General features: G+C 36.4%; 1 protein-coding gene across 9 annotated transcripts in view; it reads right to left on the bottom strand.

Annotated features, from left to right (window-relative positions):
• Positions 1–22605, bottom strand: part of NCOA6 (nuclear receptor coactivator 6) — a 108105-nt gene that overhangs the window by 50845 nt on the left and 34655 nt on the right. For all 9 annotated transcript variants that reach the window (XM_042931154.1, XM_042931157.1, XM_042931159.1 and 6 more), the window contains 2 exons: positions 13417–13522; positions 5983–6264 (listed from right to left, as the gene is read on the bottom strand). In XM_042931154.1, the coding sequence (XP_042787088.1) occupies positions 5983–6217 (235 nt within the window). In that variant the 5' untranslated portion in view covers positions 6218–6264; positions 13417–13522. The remainder of the gene's footprint in view (positions 1–5982; positions 6265–13416; positions 13523–22605) is intronic.

The following is a 22605-nucleotide window of genomic DNA, read 5'->3' as shown; positions in this document are numbered from 1 at the left end:
ATTTTTCCTGCTTTAAAAAAATTTAATTTTTTTTTAACATTTATTTATTAATGAGAGAGAGAGACAGAGCATAAGCAGGGGAGGGGCAGAGAGAGAGGGAGACACAGAATCTGAAGCTGGCTCCAGGCTCCGAGCTGTCAGCACAGAGCCCGACACAGGGCTCGACCTCACAAACCATGAGATCACGACCTGAGCCAAAGTTGGATATTAACCAACTGAGCCACCCAGGCGCCCCAATTTTTTCCTGCTTTAAATAAGAGTATAATTTTCACTGAAGCATACCGCACTGAAGGGAAAAACAATATAATTTGACAACAAAGCTTCAGTTAGGATATGAAAACCCTGCATTTCAGCAAGTCTGAAAAGTCAATGCAAACTTCAGGACATGTTTTTAAAAGAAGGTACAAAAGTTTAACTGAGGAGGTTAAATGTTGTTTGTAATTGTGTTTTACAGATGAAAAACAAATCCCAGGCCCAGTTAACTCATAAAAAATTTTTTTCTCAATAACCCCAGGCAAAATAATTTTCCCTTTTGTTATGAACTTGGCTAAATTAAGTCTTTGGTATCCTCTATTTATGCGTTCCAGTATCAAGAAAATGGGTCATATGGGCATATGTGTTGTCAAAATCAGATATATCTAAAGTGCCTACATGTTGCCTAAAGCCCCTTCCACCTCCAAACCACTACACATTGAAAGTTAATTTATCCAGACATGGAGTTCACTTGTTCTAATGTGGATATAAAAGACCACTTGCTAACCACAATAAGATAATACAATTATAGAACTTAAGAAAAGATTAGGCAATATTTAGTCCAAGTCTATTTTACATGTGAGGAAGCTGAGGCCAAGAAAGGATAAGTGATCTGCCTAGAATCCTGGGGTCACCTAGCAGCACCAGAGATGGGACTAACACCCAGCTCTGATTCTCAGGTCAATTTCCTTTCCATGACACTTATGCCTCCAAAAAGCAAAAGGTAGGAAGCGAGGGATCCTAGTTCCAGAGTATATATGCCCAATCTAAAGAGTACCAGAATCTCATTCGAAGTCTAGACATACATCAAAATTGCTTATGGTATTATCTATTTATGATATGGGTGTAGAAAAATCCTGTTTATAACATGGTTATATTTATCAAAAGTTTTTTTAACTTCCATCATACTTGACATTTGACTTAAAATACTTGTGGACCAAGAATACAATCTGATAACACCATAAATCTGGGTTTGGCAATTTATTTGAAAGCCATAAACAAACTGATTCAGCTACCCATCCATATTTTATTTTTTTATTTTATTTTTTTATTTTAATTTTTTAATGTAAGTTCTACACCCAAAGTAGGGGATTAACTTATGACTTGGAGATTAAGAGTTGCATGCTCTAAGGGCATCTGAATGGCTCAGTTAAGTGTCCGACTTTGGCTAAGGTCATGATCTACAGTTTGAGTTTGAGCCCCACATGGGGCTCTGTGCTGACTGCTCAGAGCCTAGAGCTGCTTCAGATTCTGTGTCTCCCTCTCTCTCCACCCCTCCCCTGCTTGTGCTCTGTCTGTCTCTCTCAAAAATAAATAAACATTTTAAAAAATTAAAAAAAAAAAGTTGCATGCTCTACCAACTGAGCCAGCCAGGCACCCCTGATTCAGCAATCTCAAACAAGAAAAAATGGGGGTAATTATAAGAGCAATAAACACTTTCGTGCTCATTGACACTCTTTTCTCTGTGTAATATGATATATTAGGACTATAAAAATTTAATTTCATGTATGCTGCTCTAACCTGGAAAGGCTCTTATAATATATTGTGAATAAGACTAGAGTGACAATGATGTTAATAACTGCAAGTTTAACATATAAAATTCTCTAATAGTATTCTTTACATGGTATAAAAAAAAAAAGCCCTTGAGAAAATGACATCAAATCTAAAAAAAAAAAAACAAAAAAAAACCCACCAAGCCTAAAAAAATTAGTAAGATCTAGGCTTTGTACTATGTCTGATGAGATTAGATAACTGTGCTAACCAAAAATGATGTAGAACCTCTAACCAAGTTTCAAAAACACAAATGCCTACAAGACCTAGACAGGTAATCCAAGTGTATGAAGAGGCCAGATGGGAACTATCTGAGATGAGGGCCTGCCCTCAATAGCAGCTGCTCCTCAGCACTGCCTGGGACAAGGAGAGAGTTCAATGTTATCAAATCTTTCCATTTTTAGAGTTAAATCCAAAATCTGGATTTGTATGCAAAATATTTCAATTTTTAAAGCATTGGCGATGAAATTCAAACATCAAAACAAACAAAACTGAAGTAGAGCCATGACACATGGTTGCAGGCTGGATCCAACAGGTTGCCAGTTGGCAGCCTGATCTAAAATTTAGGAAGACAAGGGGCACCTGGCTGGCTCAGTCGGTTAAGCATCTGACTTCAGCTCAGGTCATGATCTCCCGGTTTATGGGTTCGAGCCCTGCATTTGGGGCTCTGTGTTGACAGCTCAGAGTCTGGAGCCGGCTTCAGATTCTCTGTCTCCCTCTCTCTGCCCCTCCCCATCTTGCCTTCTGTCTCTCTCTCAAAAGTGAACATTAAAAAATAATAAATAAATAAAATTCAGGAAGGCAAATTTCAAGTACATTTTAAGTAGAACCATGAAGTAAGATTTTTCTAAGCTTTTGGGGGCCTTTAAGATCCAGTCTAACCTCTTCATTTTGCAGGTAAGGAAACTAAAGACCAGAGAGTTAAAAACAAGAAATAAAATTGGGTCTTGAGAATTACTCCTACCTACTAGAGCAGATAATTTAAGGATTACTATGTTAAACAATACCTTATTATGTTCAGTTTCTCCATGTACTTAAAAGAAACACAACAGCATTTCTATTAAAAGAAAAAATTCTAGGGGCACGTGGGGGCTCAGGGGGTTAAAGCATCTGACTCTTGATTTTGGCTCAGGTCATCATCTCATGGTTTGTGAGTTCAAGCCCCACACTGGGTCTCTCTGCTGTCAGCTTGGGATTCTCTCTCTCCCTCTTTCTCTACCCCTCCCCTACTCACGTGCACATACTCTTTCTTTCACAAATAAACATTTAAGGGGCACCGGGATGGCTCAGTCGGTTAAGCATCCGACTTTGGCTCAGGTCATAATCTCATGGTTCGTGGGTTCAAGCCCCACATTGGGCTCTGTGCGGACAGCTCAGAGCCTGGAGCCTGTTTCAGATTCTGTGTCTCCCTCTCTCTCTGCCCCTAACCCACTCGCATGGTCTTTGTCTCTCTCAAAAATAAACATTAAAAAAAAAAAATCAGAGCTATAGTAGTCATAACAGTACGGTATTGGCATAAAAACACATAGATCAATGGAACAGAACAGAGAGCCCAGAAATAAACCCACACGTATATGGTCAATTAATTTACAACAGAGGAGCCAAGAAAACACAGTGGGGAAAGGACAGTCTCTTCAATAAATGATGCTGGGAAAACCAGACAGCCATATGCAAAGGAATGAAACTGGATTACTATCTTACACCATACACAAAAGTTAACTCAAAATGGATTAAAGACTTAATGTAAGACCTGAAACTATAAAACTCCTAGAAGAAAACAGGTGGTAAGCTCCTTAACATTGGTCTTGGCAATGATTTTTTTCAATGTGACACAAAAAGCAAAGGCAACAAAAACAAACAAGCGGAACTATATCAAACTAAAAACCTTCTGCACAGCAAAGGAAACCATCAACAAAATGAAAAGGCAACATATTGAATGTGATAAAATATTTGCAAATCATGTATCTGATAAGGAATATCTAAAGAACTCATACAACTTGATTATAAAATTCCAAACAATCTCAACTAAAAAATGGGCAGAAGGGGCGCCTGGGTGGCTCAGTCGGTTAAGCGTCCGACTTCAGCTCAGGTCACGATCTCGCAGTATGTGAGTTCGAGCCCCGCGTCGGGCTCTGTGCTGACTGCTCAGAGCCTGGAACCTGTTTCAGATTCTGTGTCTCCCTCTCTCTCTGACCCTCCCCCGTTCATGCTCTGTCTCTCTCTGTCTCAAAAAATAAATAAACGTTAAAAAAAAAAAAAAATTAAGAAAAAAAAAATGGGCAGAAGATCTAAACAGACTTTTTTCCAAAGAAGACATACAGATGGCCAACAGGTACATAAAAGGTGCTCAATGTCACTAATCATTAGGGGAATGCAAATCAAAACCACAATGAGATATCACCTCACACCTGTTAGAATGGCTATTACTGGGGTACCTGGGTAGCTCAGTTGGTCAAGCATCCAACTTCAGCTCAGGTCACAATCTCACAGTTCATGAGTTTGACCCTGCATTGGACTCTGTGCTGACAGCTTGGAGCCTGCTTCAGATTCTGTGTCTCCCTCTCTCTCTGCCCTCCCCTGCTTCCATTCTGTGTGTGTGTGTCTCTCTCTCTCTCAAAAATAAATAAATATTTAAAAAATTTTACAATGGCTATTATTAACAAAACAAAAAATAACAAGTGTTGGCAAGGACGTAGAGAAAGAGGAACACTTATGCATTGTTAGTGAGAATATAAACTGATGCAGCCACTGTGGAAAACATATAGAGGTTCCTCAAAAATTATATATGTATAATTTACATATATACATGTATATATGTATACATACATATGTATGTATATACACATATGTATACACATATATGTATACACATACATATGTATGTATACATATGTATATATGTATGTACATATATATACATACATATATATGTATACATACATATGTATATACATACATATATATACATACGTATACATACATATATACATATATACATACATATGTATACATATATACATACATATACATATATATACACATATATGTGTGTGTGTATATATATATACATACATATATACATACATATAATGGAGCATTATTCAGCCATAAAAAAGAATATTGCCATTTATAAGAAACATGGATGGACCTTGAGGACATTATGCTAAAGTGAATTAAGTAGCCAGAGGAAGACAAATACTGTATGATCTCACAGACATGTGGAATCTTAAAAAACAAGACAAAACAAAACCAAAAACACCAAGCTCATAGATACAGGGAACAGACTGGTAGCTGACAGGGGACAGGACAGGGAGTGGGGGTGGAGGTGAAATGGGTAAAGGGGGTCAAAAGATACAAAGTTCCAGTTATTGTCACAGGGATATAACATACAGCAAGTAACCATAGTTAGTAATACTCTATGGCATATTTGCAAATTGCTAAGAGAGTATATCTTAAAAGTTCTCATTGCAGGGGCATCTGGGTGGCTCAGTCGGTTAGGTGTCTGACTTTAGCTCAGGTCATAAACTCATGGTTCGCGAGTTCAAGACCCTCGCTGGGCTCTCTGCTGTCAGTGCAGAGTCTGCTTCAGATCCTCTGTCCCCCTCTCTCTCTGCCCTTCCCCTGTTTGCGCTCTTTCAAAAATAAAAACATTAAAAAAAAAGTTCTCATCACAACAAAACTGTCACTATGTATGGTGACAGATGTTAACTAGATTGTGGTGGGTGATCATTTCACAATATATACAAATATGGAATGGTAAGTTATACACCTGAAACTAATGTAATGTTATATGTCCACTATACCTCCATAAAAAAAAAAATTCTAAAATTCCAATTCTGCACTTAAAATCAGCCTTTCAATCCAGTATGGCAAAGTTTTATTTCGTAAAACTCAAGACAATCACAGAAGAGCAAACATTTTTTTAAAAAAGTAACAAGAAGAGGGGCACCGGGGTGGTTCAGTAGATTAAGCATCCGACTCTTGATTTTGGCCCAGGTCATGACCTCACAGTTTTGAGATTGAGCCCCCGCACTAAGCCTGCTTAACATATTCTCTCTCTCTCTCTTTCTCTTTCCGCCCCTCCCCCACTGGCATGTGCTCACTCTCTCCCCCCCAAAAAAAAAGAAAAAGAAAAAAATAATTAAACTAAATTTTAAAAATAATTAAATAATAAATTACCCATGTGTAACAAATTGGGCACATTCTCCAATATTGTGTCCAATTTCCATTTGAAGTCTTTATCACCTATATTTCCTTTGAAGGCCACAAATATTGTGGAATCCTCCAAAATATTATCACTTTTTGTGTCATCATCTTCTAGTCCAGAATCAAAATCCATCTCTGAGTCTTCCACTGATGATGAACACAAGGAAGTATAGATGTCTTCTAAGTTTGGAAGGTCATCCAAAACCATGGTGAATATTATTCCAGTAGCATATGCCAAATGGAGAATAAGCAAACCTTTGAAAAGAGAAGATACAAAAAGGGCGTTACAATGCATAATTATACAATCAACAATGTATAATCCATTGGTCTGTAAAAACTATAATTTATTTCCCAAGTAATAAGAAAGCACACTATAAACATTAAGAAATTACAGAGAGGATAAACTAAGATAGTCTATAATAATTAGTTCTTAAAAATACTTGAAATAAAAATTCACCAGTTTTAAATAAAGTTCCTTTTATTATATTATAATGTTTATGTCTATTATGTCAGGCTACCTAGAATACAGGGAGGAGGGAACAAGCAATCACAAGAAAACAAGTTATATTTTGAAAATTAATTTATATAAGCCTTTGACCCCACAGACCAAAGGGCTCTCCAATACTCCCCTTATTCCTGTTCTGACAAAAGTTTCAGAGGAGCCAAGGTTTCTAAAGCCATTCTCTTTTTCTAACCTGCAAAGCAAAGCTTGACCCAACTAAAAACATCTGGAGGACTATCTAAAATCCTAAAGTCTTGAGGACCCTTTAAAATAACTTTAGGGGCACCTTGGTGGCTCAGTCGGTTAAGCGTCTGACTTCAGTTCTGGTCATGATCTCATGGTTCATGGGTTCAAGCCCCACATCAGGTTCTGTGTCTCCCTCTCTCTCTGCCCCTCCCCTGCTTGTGTGCATGCATTCTCTCTCTCAAAAATAAATAAATTTTAAAAAATAAATAAAATAACTTTTAAAGTATTATTAATAGTTATATGGCTAAAAATAATAATTTAGAAACAAAACAATAAAACATTTTTAAATACTTTTAGGAAAGGAAAATAAGTAGTTAACACATGTTTATAGAAAGAAAGAACTGTGTCCAGGACAGGAATTATTTTTCAACTTTTAGATCTAGAGAAGTCACATTATCTGTTATTTTCAGTTATGCTGTCTATCAAAGAATACATGTATTAACAATCACACCATGTGGCCATTTTCTCCATTAGCGTTGGGACTGAAGATCACTTCTTAACCCAAAAGTGAGTGAACATTCATTTTTTAGCATTTGTGTTAAGCCAGAATGACATGGATACATAAGAATCTCACACAACTCTTCTGATTTAAAAACATTCCTTATAGAATTACAACTATGTGTTTTTTTTAAAGATAGATAAGAAAAAAAGGGCTGAAAATAAATTCACTAAAATGCAAACAGTGATTGTACTAGGCTGGTAAATTTTCTTTTCCTATTTTCCAAATATGCTACAAGTCATTTAGGGACATGCAAAGCTAAATATGCTGTAATAGGTTATAATACCAGTATAAATGGAAAAAAATTATCAACTTTTAAAAACTGTTTAACTTTTTTTTAATGTTTAAATATAACATACTTTTATTGAGTTACTTCTTCTTTGACATTTCATTTAGGATTTACATGCAATAATCATTTTTTTAAATTTGTTTTTAATGTTTTATTATTTATTTTTAAGAGAGAGAGAGAAAGAAAGAGAGAGAGAGAGAGAGAGAGAGAGAGGCAGAGTGTGAGCCAGGGAGGGGGCAGAGAGAGAGGGAGACACAGAATCCGAAGCAAGCTCCAGGCTCTGAGCTGTCAGCACAGAGCCGGATGCTCGAACCCATGAACCGTGAGATCATGCATGACCTGAGCCGAAGTCAGACACTTAACTGACTGAGCCACCCAGGTGTCCCATGCAAGAATCGTTTTTTATTCTTTCCTAAATACTAAATATTTTACCTCAAATTCACACTAGCATATCAGTTCTGCAAAGAGATGCCTACAAACTGATCTATTGGCTTAGGTATAGGATAGAGTTGTTGGGTTTTTATAGGGTGATTTCTAAAACTATTTTGGCAGTATATCACTAATTTGATAAGCTATCATGTTGTAAAACTCTGGTAAAAGCAAAATACTATATGGTTTTATTTGCCCATGTTAAAGACGGAAGTCCAGCATATCTACATCAATGATAATAATAATAATAATAATATAACAGAAAATACACATTAAGCATCTACATACCTTACTTCTCATTCCTAAGATTATGTTGGAGTATATAAAATACCCTCCAACTTTATACATTTTTCTAACAAAGTGGATACTCATATAGCAAATTTAAATCACAATTTTAATCTTTTGTGTCAGTTGTAGAATAATTTTAAGGCAAATTTATCTAAAATATTTAAAATATGATCAACTGAATAATCAGGTTATCGGATGATTTAAAAGTGCACAAAAACAAAAAATACTACTACTTTACCATTCCATGAGGCAGAACCGGAACAAAAGTCTTTAAAACTGGACTTTTATAATTGTCAGATTATGGATAATGGATATAATTGTCAGATATTAAAAAAAAGGAAAACTTACAGGATAGAATATAGAAAACTTACAGAATATAGCACTTACATTCAGTTATTCATTCTAATAACTATTATCTAGTTCAGGGAACTTGTATTAATATTCATATTCTTTCCACTCATTTCAGCCTTTTAGATATCAAAGTCATGATACATAGATGCAAACAGGTTCCCCTACTCCATTTATTCTGAACAGTTTGTTTTTCTTGTTGGCAGCTTTTACAATGAGGGAAAAAGGAAATTACAAATTAGATCTCTCATTCAGTGAAATTTCTGTTTAGTCTACTACTAAAAATTCTACTCTTTTAGTAAATCTCCTTCCATCTAGTTTCAAATACATGTTTATCCCAAGTTCTGAATTTTGGTTCTTTGTTATTCTAATTAATAGAAGGGTGTGTATTTTATTTTAAGACTTTTCTATATTTTTTTTTAATGTTTATTTATTTTTGAGAGAGACAGAGACAGAATGAGAGTGGGTTAGAGGCAGAGAGAGAGGGAGACACAGAATCCGAAGCAGGCTCCAGGCTCTGAGCTGTCAGCACAGAGCCCAACGCAGGGCTTGAACTCACGAGCTGTGAGATCATGACCTGAGCCAAAGTCAGACACTCAACCGACTGAGCCACCCAGGCACCCCTATTTTATTTTTTTAATTAATAATTTATTTATTTTTAAATTTACATCCAAGTTAGTTAGCATATGGTTCAACAATGATTTCAGTAGTAGATTCCTTAATGCCCCTTATCCATTTAGCCCATTCCCCCTCCCACAACCCTTCCAGCAACCCTCTGTTCTCCACATTTAAGAGTCTCTTATGTTTTGTCCCCCTCCCTGTTGTTATATTATTTTTGCTTCCTTTCCCTTATGTTCATCTGTTTTGTATCTTAAAGTCCTAATATGAATGAAGTCATATGATATTTGTCTTTCTCCGACTAATTTCATTTAGCATCATAATACCCTCCAGTTCCATCCACTTAGTTGTAATTGGCAAGATTTCATTCTTTTTGATTGCCAAGCAATACCATTGTATATATATACAACACCTTTATCCATTCATCCGTCGATGGACATTTGGGCTCTTTCCATACTTTGGCAGTTGTTGATAGTACTGCTATAAACATTGGGGTGCATGTGTCCCTTCGAAACAGCACACCTGTATCCCTTGGATAAACACCTAGTAGTACAATTGCTGGGTCGTATGGTAGTTCTATTTTTAGTTTCTTGAGGTAACTCCATACTGTTTTCCAGAGTGGCTGCACCAGTTTGTATTCCCTCTTTTTCTTTTTTAAACAGTCAATTAAATTTCAAGAACAAAGAATTTCCAAAAACCAATTTAAGCAATCTTACGGGGAAAAATTCCTCTGTTGTAAGTAAACATGAAAACAATAAAACAACAACAAAAAAACTTACGTTTGAGCAAAGCACTTTTTCTAGTACTGTGACTGTTACAAAGGAATAGTGTGACTTGGGTGGTTAAGAAACAACAGCATTCAGAAAATCCCTTATAAATACCATTGCCTTTAGTCAACTGCCATCTGCTCCTTACAGATTTTAAAGAACTTTAGAGGTAAATAAACAAGACTGAAAAAGACTTTAGGGCTTAAAAGCTGTTACTCATCAGGAAAACGACTGATTGCTGAGACTGCCTGAAATACTAGAGCTATTTAATAGCTACTCCCCGTTGGAACAACTACAAGAAAAGAATTTAAGATTTAAGAAGTGTTTTCCAAAAGAAATCTTTTACTGGAAAGAAAGAGATCAACTAAAAATCTGTCTTCTAAAGGGGTCATCGGTCATGTCATGAAGGCTGGCAAATCTGAATTTGGAAAACCATCTCCTGGCAGATAAAACAAATCAACTAATCCAAATTCAAGAATTACTGGTTTAAAAGTACTATGGCACTACACAGGTGCTTAAAAAATGAAGAAATTAAAAGTAAGTATGAAAAATTGCTGGCCTCCTCTCCAGAAACTTTTTTTTTTTTTAATTTTTTTTTTAATGTTTATTTATTTTTGAGACAGAGAGAGACACAGCATGAACGGGGGAGGGTCAGAGAGAGAGGGAGACACAGAATCGGAAGCAGGCTCCAGGCTCTGAGCCATCAGCCCAGAGCCCGACACGGGGCTTGAACTCACAGACGCGAGATCGTGACCTGAGCTGAAGTCGGACGCTTAACCGACTGAGCCACCCAGGCGCCCCCAGAAACTTTTTAAAGAAGCTTCTTCCCGATAACATATTCATTGACATAACGTCCACTTAAAATCTAGTCTTTAACAAAGGATTTATAATCAAAACAATTAACTAATTTTGAGTGAAATGCAGTTCAGTGACTGCTCTTGGAGACAGAAATCATTACAGCTGACCAGTTTGAGACTCACTTGCTCATTTATGGTCATCACAAGAAAACATGTGCTATCTCTCTGGGTTTGTTAAGATTAACCACCAGTTAATTTGCTCACTCGCCACATAATAAACTTCCAGATTATCTGTTGGTTTCACTTGTAACAGGGAATCTTTTGATTTTTTTTTTATATGAAATTTATTGTCAAACTGGTTTCCATACAACACCCAGTGCTCATCCCAACAGGTGCCCTCCTCAATACCCATCACCCACCATCACCCCCTCCCACTCCCCATCAACCCTCAGTTTGTTCTCAGTTTTTAAGTGTCTCTTATGTTTTGGCTCACTCCCTAACCTTTTTTTTTTCCCTTCCCCTCCGCCATGGTCTTCTGTTAAGTTTCTCAAGATCCACATAAGAGTGAAAACATATGGTATTTTTCTTTCTCTGTATGACTTATTTCACTTAGCATAACACTCTCCAGTTCCATCCACGTTGCTACAAAAGGCCATATTTCATTCTTTTGATCTTTTGTAAAGAACCTAAGAATAAATGTGACATCCAGGAGAATTTAAAGAGCAAGCATATTATTTATTCTACTTTTGGAAATAGATTTCCAAACTAAATCATTTAAGGGTAATATTTCAGGATAACCAAATAGCTCCAGTTGATAAAGGAAAGCTCTTTTTTAAGAAGAAAGCCAACTTAAATGTAAAAAGAATGATATCATTGGAAAAATCACAATTTTGTGATCCTTGATAAAATAATTCAGAAAAGGATCATTAATAAGGATAAAACATTATGTGAAATGTGCCAAAAATGTTTAACCTGAATATAATAAAATCTTTATACAGGAGACAGAGGTATAACTTAAATAACATCATGAGGAAATATTCAGACAAATCTAGAGTGTAGGATTTCTACAGCATAACTGGCTTGGCCTCTTCAGTAAGTCAGTTGTAATCAAGGAAGAAAGAGATGGGTGAAACTATTCTACATTAAAAGAGCTTTTAAAAATTTTTTTAAAAATCAAATGCAGTGTATGGTCCTTTATTAGGTCTTGGTTTGGAAAAAAGATGTAAAGCACATTTTTAGGATAGTGAACTACCACTAATTTTGTTAGGTGTGATAACAATGGTGTTATGGTTATATAGGGCAATGTTCTTACTGTCTAAGGGATGCATACTGAAGCATTCAGGGGTAAAACATCAGGATGCTTATAATTTACTTTAAAATAATTGAGAGAAAAATAGATTAGGCAAATATGACAAAATTTAATAATGGTTAAATATAGGTGATTAGTATACAGGTGCTTATTATACTTTTGTTTATATTATAATTTTATAAAATGTTTGAAATTGTTAATAAAAAGCTTAAAAAAAAAAAAAGGAAGAAAAAAGCAAGCATACCAGCAACATAGTGCTGCTCCACAGACATCAGGAAGGCTTAGAAGCTTACTTATGAACATCTTCCAAATCACAGTAGGGTTAAAAATAAATAAATATATTTAAACATATATATTTGTAAATATATAAATTTATATTATTTATGAATATATAAATTTATATACCTTACGTATTATATATATACCCTGCTAATATGCACCAGATTTACATTTACATATGAACAGAAGGGACTGGTGCAGGTAGCTGAATAATGGGTAGAAGATTGTTACAGGTTATTCAGAATATCAGCTTGGCTGCCATTTGAACAAAAGACAAGACACTATGATCTGCATCAGAAACCACAAACTTACATACTCATAGCAGTTAGGCAGATAAAATAAGAGAAGAACACTGGATATTAAGTGTATTTACACACACTGTATGAATGATTTGGGTAACAGGAAACTCACATACCCATCTATGCTAAGCAGCTACTATCCTCTGCTCCAGCTTATTACTTTCTTTTTGGAAGGATGGGAGGAGTTGGGCAGATGTTCTGAATTTTAAGAAAAGGATAAAATCCATATATTCAGTGAAATCTCCAGATTTTAAAATAGGTTTGCATTTTCAGAAAATAAAAATACTCTGCATGCCAAATGAAACACACTGTAGCTGCATAAGGCCCAGTCACCAATTTTCAATTTCTACAACTCCCATGATTGACTAGTACAATGCTAGGTGTGAGTGAACTATGCTGGGTTTGGTACAGTGCTGGAGTAGACCAGATATTTGAAATGCATTTAAATGTTATGATGTGCCTCCTAAGAGGTATGTGGACTCTCGAAGAGAAAGAAAAAAATAGATCAAGTTCTCAACCCCAGAGGAACAGAAGGCACTCAAACTTAGTGAATTTGGGGCTTCATTAAATATACTGATACCTTCGATAACTGGCTGAAGGACCATCTTCTCCTTTGACAAAACGCTAGATGATAAAGGAAACAGTTTTTTAATTTGCTACGTAACTTTAGTAGAGTCATTCCATTGCTTGGAATTAAGTTGAGCCTTAACCACTCTTTCACTAAAGATTTCACTCACCAAAATGTCTTTATTTTTTTATCATTTATTCAGGTCATCTTCTAAGTCCAAACAAGCTGGCATTTTTAGGGCCTGTATTTCAAAAGGCAGCAGCCAAATAAAAATTCTAAAAAAGAGAGACAAAGAGAAAGTTGCAGTATCATATAGAAATTAGAAATTACAGAGGTGACATCTTTATAACAGAAGTCAATGCAAATACAAGTTACCAAGTCAACTTAGACATCTTTAGAGAATGTTAAAATAGAGTTTTCATTAGGTCTACAAAGAATATCTTTTTTCTGAGATCAAACCACTATTCAACAAGCATTTCAAAGAGTATAGAAGCAAACTCCAGGACATATACTGCCTTCGCTTAAGAATCATGAAACTGGGTGGAGGGGGGGGAGGGGCACCTGGGTGGCTCAGTCGGTTAAGCATCCAACTTCAGCTCAGGTCATGATCTCGTGGTTTGTGGGTTCAAGCCCCGCATCGGGCTCTGTGCTGACAGCACGAGGCCTGGAGTCTGCTTGGGATTCTGTGTCTCCCTCTCTCTCTGCCCCTTCCCCATTCATGCGCATGCGCACTCTCTCTCTCCCAAAAATAAAATAAAAAAACATAAAATTTTAAAAAAATTAAAAAAAAAAAAAGAATCATGAAACTGGGACCCTAAGCCTTAGAGACCTCCTCCCTTTACCTCCATTTTTAAACCTGTCAAATTAAAATGAATTAACATCATCATGCCACACTGTTTGCAGATACTTGGAGCCAAAACCAAAATATTTTCTACACACACTAAATACAAGACCCGCTTGTTCTAACATAATTTCAAAATTCATTTTAAACTTCATAAAGTATATGGGGTGCCTGGGTGGCTCAGCGGGTTAAGTGTCCAACTTCAGCTCGGGTCATGATCTCACCATTTATAGGTTCGAGCCCCACATTGGGTTCTGTGCAACAGCTCAGAGCCTGGAGCCTGCTTTGGATTCGGTGTCTCCTTCTCTCTCTGATTCTCCCCCACTTGTGCTCTATCTCTCTCAAAAATGAATAAACATTAAAAAAAATTTTTTAAATAAACTTCATAAAGTATAGATTTAAGCTTTTTTCCTACTTTATATATAATTTTATTTTATTTTATTTTTCATTAAATTTTCAGTTTTTCTAAGTATTATTTATGGTACACATAGAAATTTTGCATGGAAAGGGTCTAATTTTGGCATGCTTCAGAAAAATATTCCCACTTTAATAAGGTAGTATCAGTCTGGGGCGCTGGGGTGGCTCAGTGGTTAAGAGTCAGAATTTAGCCCAAGGCACGATCTCACAGTTCGAGGGTTCGAGCTCCGCATCGGGCTCTGTGCTGACAGCTCAGAACCTGGAGCCTGCTTCAGATTCTGTGTCTCCTTCTCTCTCTGCCCTTCCCTGGCTTGCTTGCTCTCTCTCTCTCTCAAAAATAAATAAACAGTAAGAAAATTTTAAAAAGAAAAGATAGTATCAATCTACAATGTCTTTAACTTGGCTGTTATGGTTTTACATTATTGTCAAATATTGATTTTATAATTTCAAATTTTTAAATGGATATATATACTAGACATTAATAAATAATTCTTAGGGAAAGAACTATGCTCCTTAATTATTTTTTAAGTCTAAGCCATTTTTTCAAAACTCCATGGAACATTAACAAAAAATGACCTTAAGAAAGGCCATCAAGAGGGATGCCTGGGTGGCTCAATCTGTTAAGCGTCCAATTCTTTTTTTTTTTTTTTTTTTTTTAATTTTTTTAATGTTTATTTATGTTTGAGACAGAGAGAGACAGAGCATGAACGGGGAGGGGCAGAGAGAGAGGGAGACACAGAATCCGAAACAGGCTCCAGGCTCTGAGCTGTCAGCCCAGAGCCCGATGTGGGGCTCGAACTCACGGACCGTGAGATCATGACCTGTGCCGAAGTCGGACGCTCAACCGACTGAGCCACCCAGGCGCCCCTAGCGTCCAATTCTTGATTTTGGCTCAGGTTATGATTTCAGTTTGGTTCGTGGGTTTGAGTCCCGTGCTGGGTTCTGCGCTGACAGTGGCAAGCCCGCTTGGGATTCTTTGTCTCTCTCTCTGCCCCTCCCCAGCCTGCACACTCTCTCTCTTAAAAATAAATAAACATTTTTTAAAAAGGCCATAAAGAAAATCTCTATAGTGAATGGGATTAACAGTACACTTACCCTGATGAGCACTGAGCAATACATGGAATTGTTGAACCACTACACTGTACACTTGAAACAAATATAACACTCTATACTGGAATTTAAAAAAGAAAAAACTCTATAAATCCAAAAAGTAACAGTAGAATAATACTCTGATTCAGTACAATGTACTGAAATTATACATTTAAAATAAAATCAAGAGGGGCGCCTGGGTGGCGCAGTCGGTTAAGCGTCCGACTTCAGCCAGGTCACGATCTCGCGTCTGTGAGTTCGAGCCCCGCGTCAGGCTCTGGGCTGATGGCTCGGAGCCTGGAGCCTGTTTCCGATTCTGTGTCTCCCTCTCTCTCTGCCCCTCCCCCGTTCATGCTCTGTCTCTCTCTGTCCCAAAAATAAATAAAAAACGTTGAAAAAAAAAATTTAAAAAAAAAATAAAATAAAATCAAGAAACAAAGGCCTTTTCACCTTAAAACAACAACAAAACCCTTGGAGTTGGGTTAAAAAAGAAATCAATATTGCAAAATTTCTAGAGAATGCCAAAATAAGGAAAATGCTACATTTTAGAACCTAAAGAATACAGCCAAACCAGTAAAGAAGAAAATTCACAGCGATAAATACCTACATCAGGAAAAAGAAGGAAAGAAAGAAAGAAAGAAAGAAAGAAAGAAAGAAGAAAAGAAAGGAAGGAGTTAAATGTCTGACTCAAAAAGTCAGGAAAAAAACCTGTAAGGTGAACTGAAAGAAATCAAAATGAAGGAATTAATACAGATAAAAGGAGAAATTAATAAAAAAAAAAAAACCCAAACAAACAGAAAAAGAGGGGCGCCTGGGTGGTTCAGTTGGTTAAGCATCTGACTCTTGATCTGTGCTCAGATCATGATCTCAAGGTCATGAGATCCAGCCCCACGGTGGGCTCTACGCTGGGGGTGGAGTCTGCTTGAGCTTCTCCCTCTCCCTCTGACCCTCCCATGCTTGCGCTCTCTCTAAAAACAAAACAAAACAAAACAAAACCCAGAAAAACAGAATAAATAAATCCAAAAATTGGTACATTGGAAGAAAAATCAATAAAATAAACCACTAGTTAATCTAGTAAAGGGAGAAAGTCCAAATACATAAAATAAGAAATAAGAAGGAAATAGCCACAGAAACAAAGAAAATTAAAAGGACCATAGAGACTATTTTGTTCAAGCTTTTGTTCACTCTACCTATATAAATATGATAATGCCCCCCAAAAGCATCACACACAAATTTAATGGAAACATTAACCCTTTAGAGAACAGATAAGTCTAATGATCTGAAACTGTTCCAGAACATACAAAAAGAAAGCAAACTTTCCAAATCTTTTTATGAAGCAAATATAGCATGAATATCAAAAGCTAATACACACTGCAGGCAGAAAGCTATAATCTCTCTTATGTTGATGCAAGATTCTAAATCAAATTTTAAATAGAATACAACAGTACATTAGATGAAGAAGAATGCATCATAATTAAGTAGAGTTTGGTCTAGGAATACAAGCAAGGCTCACTATGAGGAAACTAAGGGAAGAAGTCATATGATCATCTCCACAGATACTTAAAGTCATTTGACAAAATTTAACACTTCTCAAAAAAAATCAAATATATAAACACTTCCTTAACATGACAAAATATATCTTTTTTTGGCCTAAAGTCAGCAGCTTGCTTAATGGGGAAAAGTTGGGAAGAGGGCAGATATCTACTAAATATTATTAAACATTCTATCATAGGTATATAAAGTCAGTGAAATTAAACAAGACTAATAATAGTAAAAAATTGAGAAAAATGTAAAACTATCACTATCAGCAGATGATATAATTGTATTCTTGCACATCTTGAAAAATCAACCAAGAAAACAGCAAAAATAAGAGATTCAGCAAAGTAGAATGGTACAAAATATACAGAAAACAACAGCTTTATTACATAGGCAATCAATCATCAATATGTGGGGAAAAATTTAATTTATAACAGCCCCAAAAAGGACAAACTATTTAGGACTGAACTAAAAAGAAAATGTAGAGTTACAAGATGAAATTTTAAATATGCTAATAAAGGATCCAAATACAAAAAAGACTTGAACAAATGGAATGACACACCACATTCTTAGACAAAAAGACTCACAGGGTGCCTGGGTGGCTCAGTCGGTTAAGCATTTGACTCTTGATTTCAGCTCAGGTCAGGATCTCACGGTTGTGAGATCAAACCCCGTGTTGGGTGCCATGCTGAGTATGAAGCCTGTTTAAAATTCTCTCCTCTCTCTGCCCCTCCCCAGCTCGTGCTCTCTCTCTCAAAGAGAGAGAGAGAGAGAGAGAGAGAGAGAGAGAGGAAAAAAGACTCATAAACATCAATTCTCCCTAATTTAGGATCTAACAATCCTATTAAAACATGCTAACTTCTTGGGGTGCCTGGGCGGCTCAGTTGGTTAAGTGTCTGACTCTGGCTCAGGTCTTGATCTCACGGTTTGTGGGTTGGAGTCCTTTGTCGGGCTCTGTCAAAGCCTGGAGTCTGCTTGGATTCTGTGTCTCACCAGCCCCCCCCCCCCCCCCCCGCCCTTCCCCTGCTTGCATTCTCTCCCTCTCTCAAAAATAAAATAAAACAGGGGTGCCTGCGTGGCTCAGTCAGTTAAGCATCCGACTTCGGCTCAGGTCACGATCTCATGGTCCGCGGGTTCGAGCCCCGCGTCGGGCTCTGGGCTGATGGCTCAGAGCCTGGAGCCTGCTTCCGATTCTGTGTTTCCCTCTCTCTCTGCCCCTCCCCTGTTCATGCTCTGTCTCTCTCTGTCCCAAAAATAAATAAACATTAAAATAAATAAATAAATTAAAAAAATAAAATAAAACATTAAGAAAAATTCTAACTTTTTTTTTATCTTATTTTTTAATTTTTTTTTTTTTTAACGTTTCTTTATTTTTGAGACAGAGAGAGACAGAGCATGAACGGGGGAGGGTCAGAGAGAGAGAGACACAGAATCTGAAACAGGCTCCAGGCTCTGAGCTGTCAGCACAGAGCCCGACGCGGGGCTCAAACTCACGGACCACGAGATCATGACCTGAGCCGAAGTCGGCCGCTCAACCGACTGAGCCACCCAGGCGCCCCAAATTCTAACTTTTTTAAAATGGAAAAGCTGACTTTATAGTTCACATGGAAATAAAAAGAGTAAAAAAAAACCTCTGAAAAATAAGAGTAGGGAAAGGGACAAGTCCTACCAGATATCAAAACATAATGCCTCAGTAATTAAAACTGTGAGTACTGGCATATAAACGGATGGGAGACCAATGGAAGACTAAAATCCCCAAAAGTGATCAAAATGGATGTAGAATTTTAGTATCTCATAAAGGTGGGGGGAAACAGATTTTTCATTAAATGGGACTAGGTAGCCACCTAGGGAAAAAATAAACTTAAAGCTATACCTCACATCAAGATAAATTCCAAATGGATCCAAAACTCCAATCCAACAAATGAAACCCTACAAGTATTAGAAGAAAGTACAGAAGAAATTTTTATACTCTTGGACTGGGTAAAGATTTTTTAACTATGACATAAAATCCAAAGCCATTAAAAAGTGGGTAAATTTGAATACATAAAAATCAAAGAATTCTGCAAGGCAAAAAATACCATAAGTAAAGCAAAACAAAAACCCAACAAACAAACAACAAACAAAATGACAAAGAAAAAATATTGACAATGAAAGAGCAAATTTCCCATATATAAACATACTATAGAAAAAAACAGGTTTGTGTATGTATATGTGTATGCATATATAGGTATTATAAAGAGAACAGCAATTTAGACAAAGTATTGTGTCCAAAAATGGGCACAGAATATGATCATAAAATTCAAAGAAAAGGAAATACAAATGAACTTTAAACATATAAAAAATGTTAAACTTCACACATAAGAAAACATTTTTTTCACTCATCAGATTAGTGAAAATCCAAAAATATAATAATGCACTCTCTTGGCAAGGCTATAGGAAAACAGACATTCTCATTCTTTGCTAGTGGTTGTCTAACATCAGCAAGTAGGCATTATCTATCAAAATTACAATTACATATACCATTAACCCAGCAATCTCACTTCTGGTTGGTGATCCTGTAAGAGGGGGTACAGCTCAGTGGTAGAGCATTTGACTGCACTGATCCTACAGATAAACCTGTTCCCTTACTAGATGACGCATATACAAGGTTATTCAATAAAAGCATTTTTGCAAGAGCAAGATAGGAAACTACCAAAATGTCCATCAACAGAGACTGATTAAATTATAGTACATCTAATAAAAAGGAAAGGCAGCAAGAATATGGATGCTCTCTATGCACTGATGTGGAATGATCTCCAAGATATATTGTTGAGAGAAGAAAAAACAAGGAATAAAACATTGACTACAGGATGCTACTTTTAGTGGGGAAAGAGGAGAAAAATATTTTATATATGTTAGTATTAAAAATAAAATACTCTAGGGGTGCCTGAGTGGCTCAGTTGGTTAAGCATCTGACTCTTGATTTGGGCTCATAATCTCACAGTTTATGAGACAGCTCTGCATCAGGCTACACACTGTCAGCGTGGAGCCTACTTACAACTGTCTGTTTTCTTCTCCCTCTGCCTCTTCCCCACTCGCACTCCCTCTGACAAAAATAAAACAAAAAACAAAACAAAACAAAAAAACACAAACAAAAAAAACCTCTAGAAGGAAATACAAAAAAAACCCACAAAACAGTAAAAATTATTAGTTTCAAGGTAAACTAAAAAAAACAAAACAAAACAAAACAAAAAACATGTTGTACCAGAGGAGGGCAAGGAAGCACTCAGACAAATAGGGAACAAAGTCACAAGGACCCAGGAGCCAGTTTAAGGGGTTTCTACCGGCAAATTTGAGATAATTTAAGTATCAAAAAGAATTAATGACTAAAATTGATTAAAATACCATGAATAAATAGAAATCCATAAATATATAATAATAGCTCAGAGTAAATAATAGCTCAGAGAGTAAAAAAATTACTCAGAAAGTCACTATTAGGTGTAACTATGACGTCAATTCCTTACTCTGAAGATTGATAATTAAAGAAAAAAGAATGAAGCAAGAAATTTACTTTGTCTTTTAAGAAGCATTCATCCTTGGTAAAGAGGGAAAGTTCTCCTTTACATCAGAATGCTAGTTAATAAATGCAGAAGGAAAAAATTTTTGAAATCACCATTGTGCAACCTCCAATGAAGTAAGTGATTCAGGCAAGGATGATCAAAGGATGCTAAAAACCATCTGGTGAAAACTGCTGGGGAACAGAAGACTCCCATGGTGCAAACGGATTATTCCACAGATTACTTTCTAATTGCAAAGAGAAAACAAGTATCTTTAGAGTGGAAAGATATGACATTCACCAGCTTTACCTGGTGATCAAATCCAGTAACAATTACAGTGAGACCTTCTATTTATGCCTTCTGATGGCGATTTTACCTGAAACACCAGTCATCATCTATGATGATTATTACTAAAAATGCCTAGCCTAGGTCTAAAAAGTCTTTAAAAGTAATTTCTCCTTTATAGAAAATTCAGGAGATAGAGCAAAAAGAACAAATACATGAAGAAGTATTTGATTACATGAAGAAATAATCAGATCTAGAATGTGTGGCTTGCTACAACAAAATTGATCTGGTCTCTTCAAAACCCAAAATCTTAAGGGAAGAGATAGGGGGAAGACACAGTTCTCAATTAAAAGACCTTACAAATATGACCACCAAATGCAATTCATAAACGTTACTTAGACCTGCTTTGAAGAAAACAGCCATAAAATTATTAAGACAGTTGGGAAAAACTGAATGTGAAGTAACAGAAGATATTAGGGCATTTTTAAAAACGTCTTGGGTGTAGTAATGTTATTTGTGATTGTATAGCAAATGCTCTTATTCTTAGGAGATGCATGCCAAAGTATTTAGGGATAAAATGTCATAATGTCTGCAACTTATTTTCAAAGTATTCAGTAAAGATAGGTAGGTAAACAGATGATGCAAATATAGTGAACTATTATCACTGTATTATTCTTTCAACTTTTTTGTATTAAAAACATTTTTTTTCATATTAAAAAGTTATGGGGAGAAGGGTATAAATAAATCCTGGGAGCTGAGGGTGGGATCAAGACTTTTCCCTGTATATCTCTTTTATAATGTTTTTATTTCTGAACCACATGCATGAATTATGTATTAAAAAAAAAAAAAAAGCCAGCTATCTACTACCCTCTTAAACACTGAGCAGCAAGTATATTTCTACTCTTACCCCATCTCAGGCATGCAACAACAAAAATAGCCTCTGCTTTCTATCTCCTAGTTCTGAGGAGAGCCCCTCTGACCACATTTTCCTTGAGTCATTTGACAGTAAGGTTAAGAACCTGGAACACATTGTTACCAAGGGCTGAGCCACTGTCACCACCTTCAACAATATTCCCTTCAGCCAGTCTCCTACACTTGCTTCCCAACCCTTTCCCATCCCATTCGCTTATCTCCAGGTTCTGTTGTTCACCCAGTCTGTTCCTCCCCACCCACTCCCATCCCATCCCACAGCTGGCTCCTTCAGCAATGCTTTTATCAGTGTCCTGCCCCCCTTGCTCACTTATTCTTAAGGCATACAAATCCATCAACTGCCTTTCCCCCACCCCCACTAACTCACAAACTTGAAGTTTAAGAGCTAGAAAGGAATTTGCATAATAATCAGTCTAACTCCCCCCAACTCTCAAAGGAAAAACCTGAATCACAGCAGTGGTATTGTGACTTGACTGAAATTATAGACTAGGATTGTGACAGGATAATGACTAAAGCCTGGTCTTTCACCTTCAAATTCAGTGCTTCTCCCACCATATACCAAACTGTCTTCTCACCAGGGTGACTCTACCCTACTCATACATAGTACACAATTAGCAGAAATATCAGAACCAAGTGACCTAGTTTATTTCAGGCCAATACCCACTAATTAGAATTGCTGCAATAACTCCAAAATGACTGAAGTCAGAATATCTGAGATCAAATG

The sequence above is a fragment of the Panthera leo genome, chromosome A3, assembly GCF_018350215.1.
Source record: "Panthera leo isolate Ple1 chromosome A3, P.leo_Ple1_pat1.1, whole genome shotgun sequence".
NCBI lineage: Eukaryota > Metazoa > Chordata > Mammalia > Carnivora > Felidae > Panthera > Panthera leo.
The sequence above is the reverse complement of the archived record's forward strand: the minus strand, read 5'-3'. Positions and strand labels throughout refer to the sequence as shown.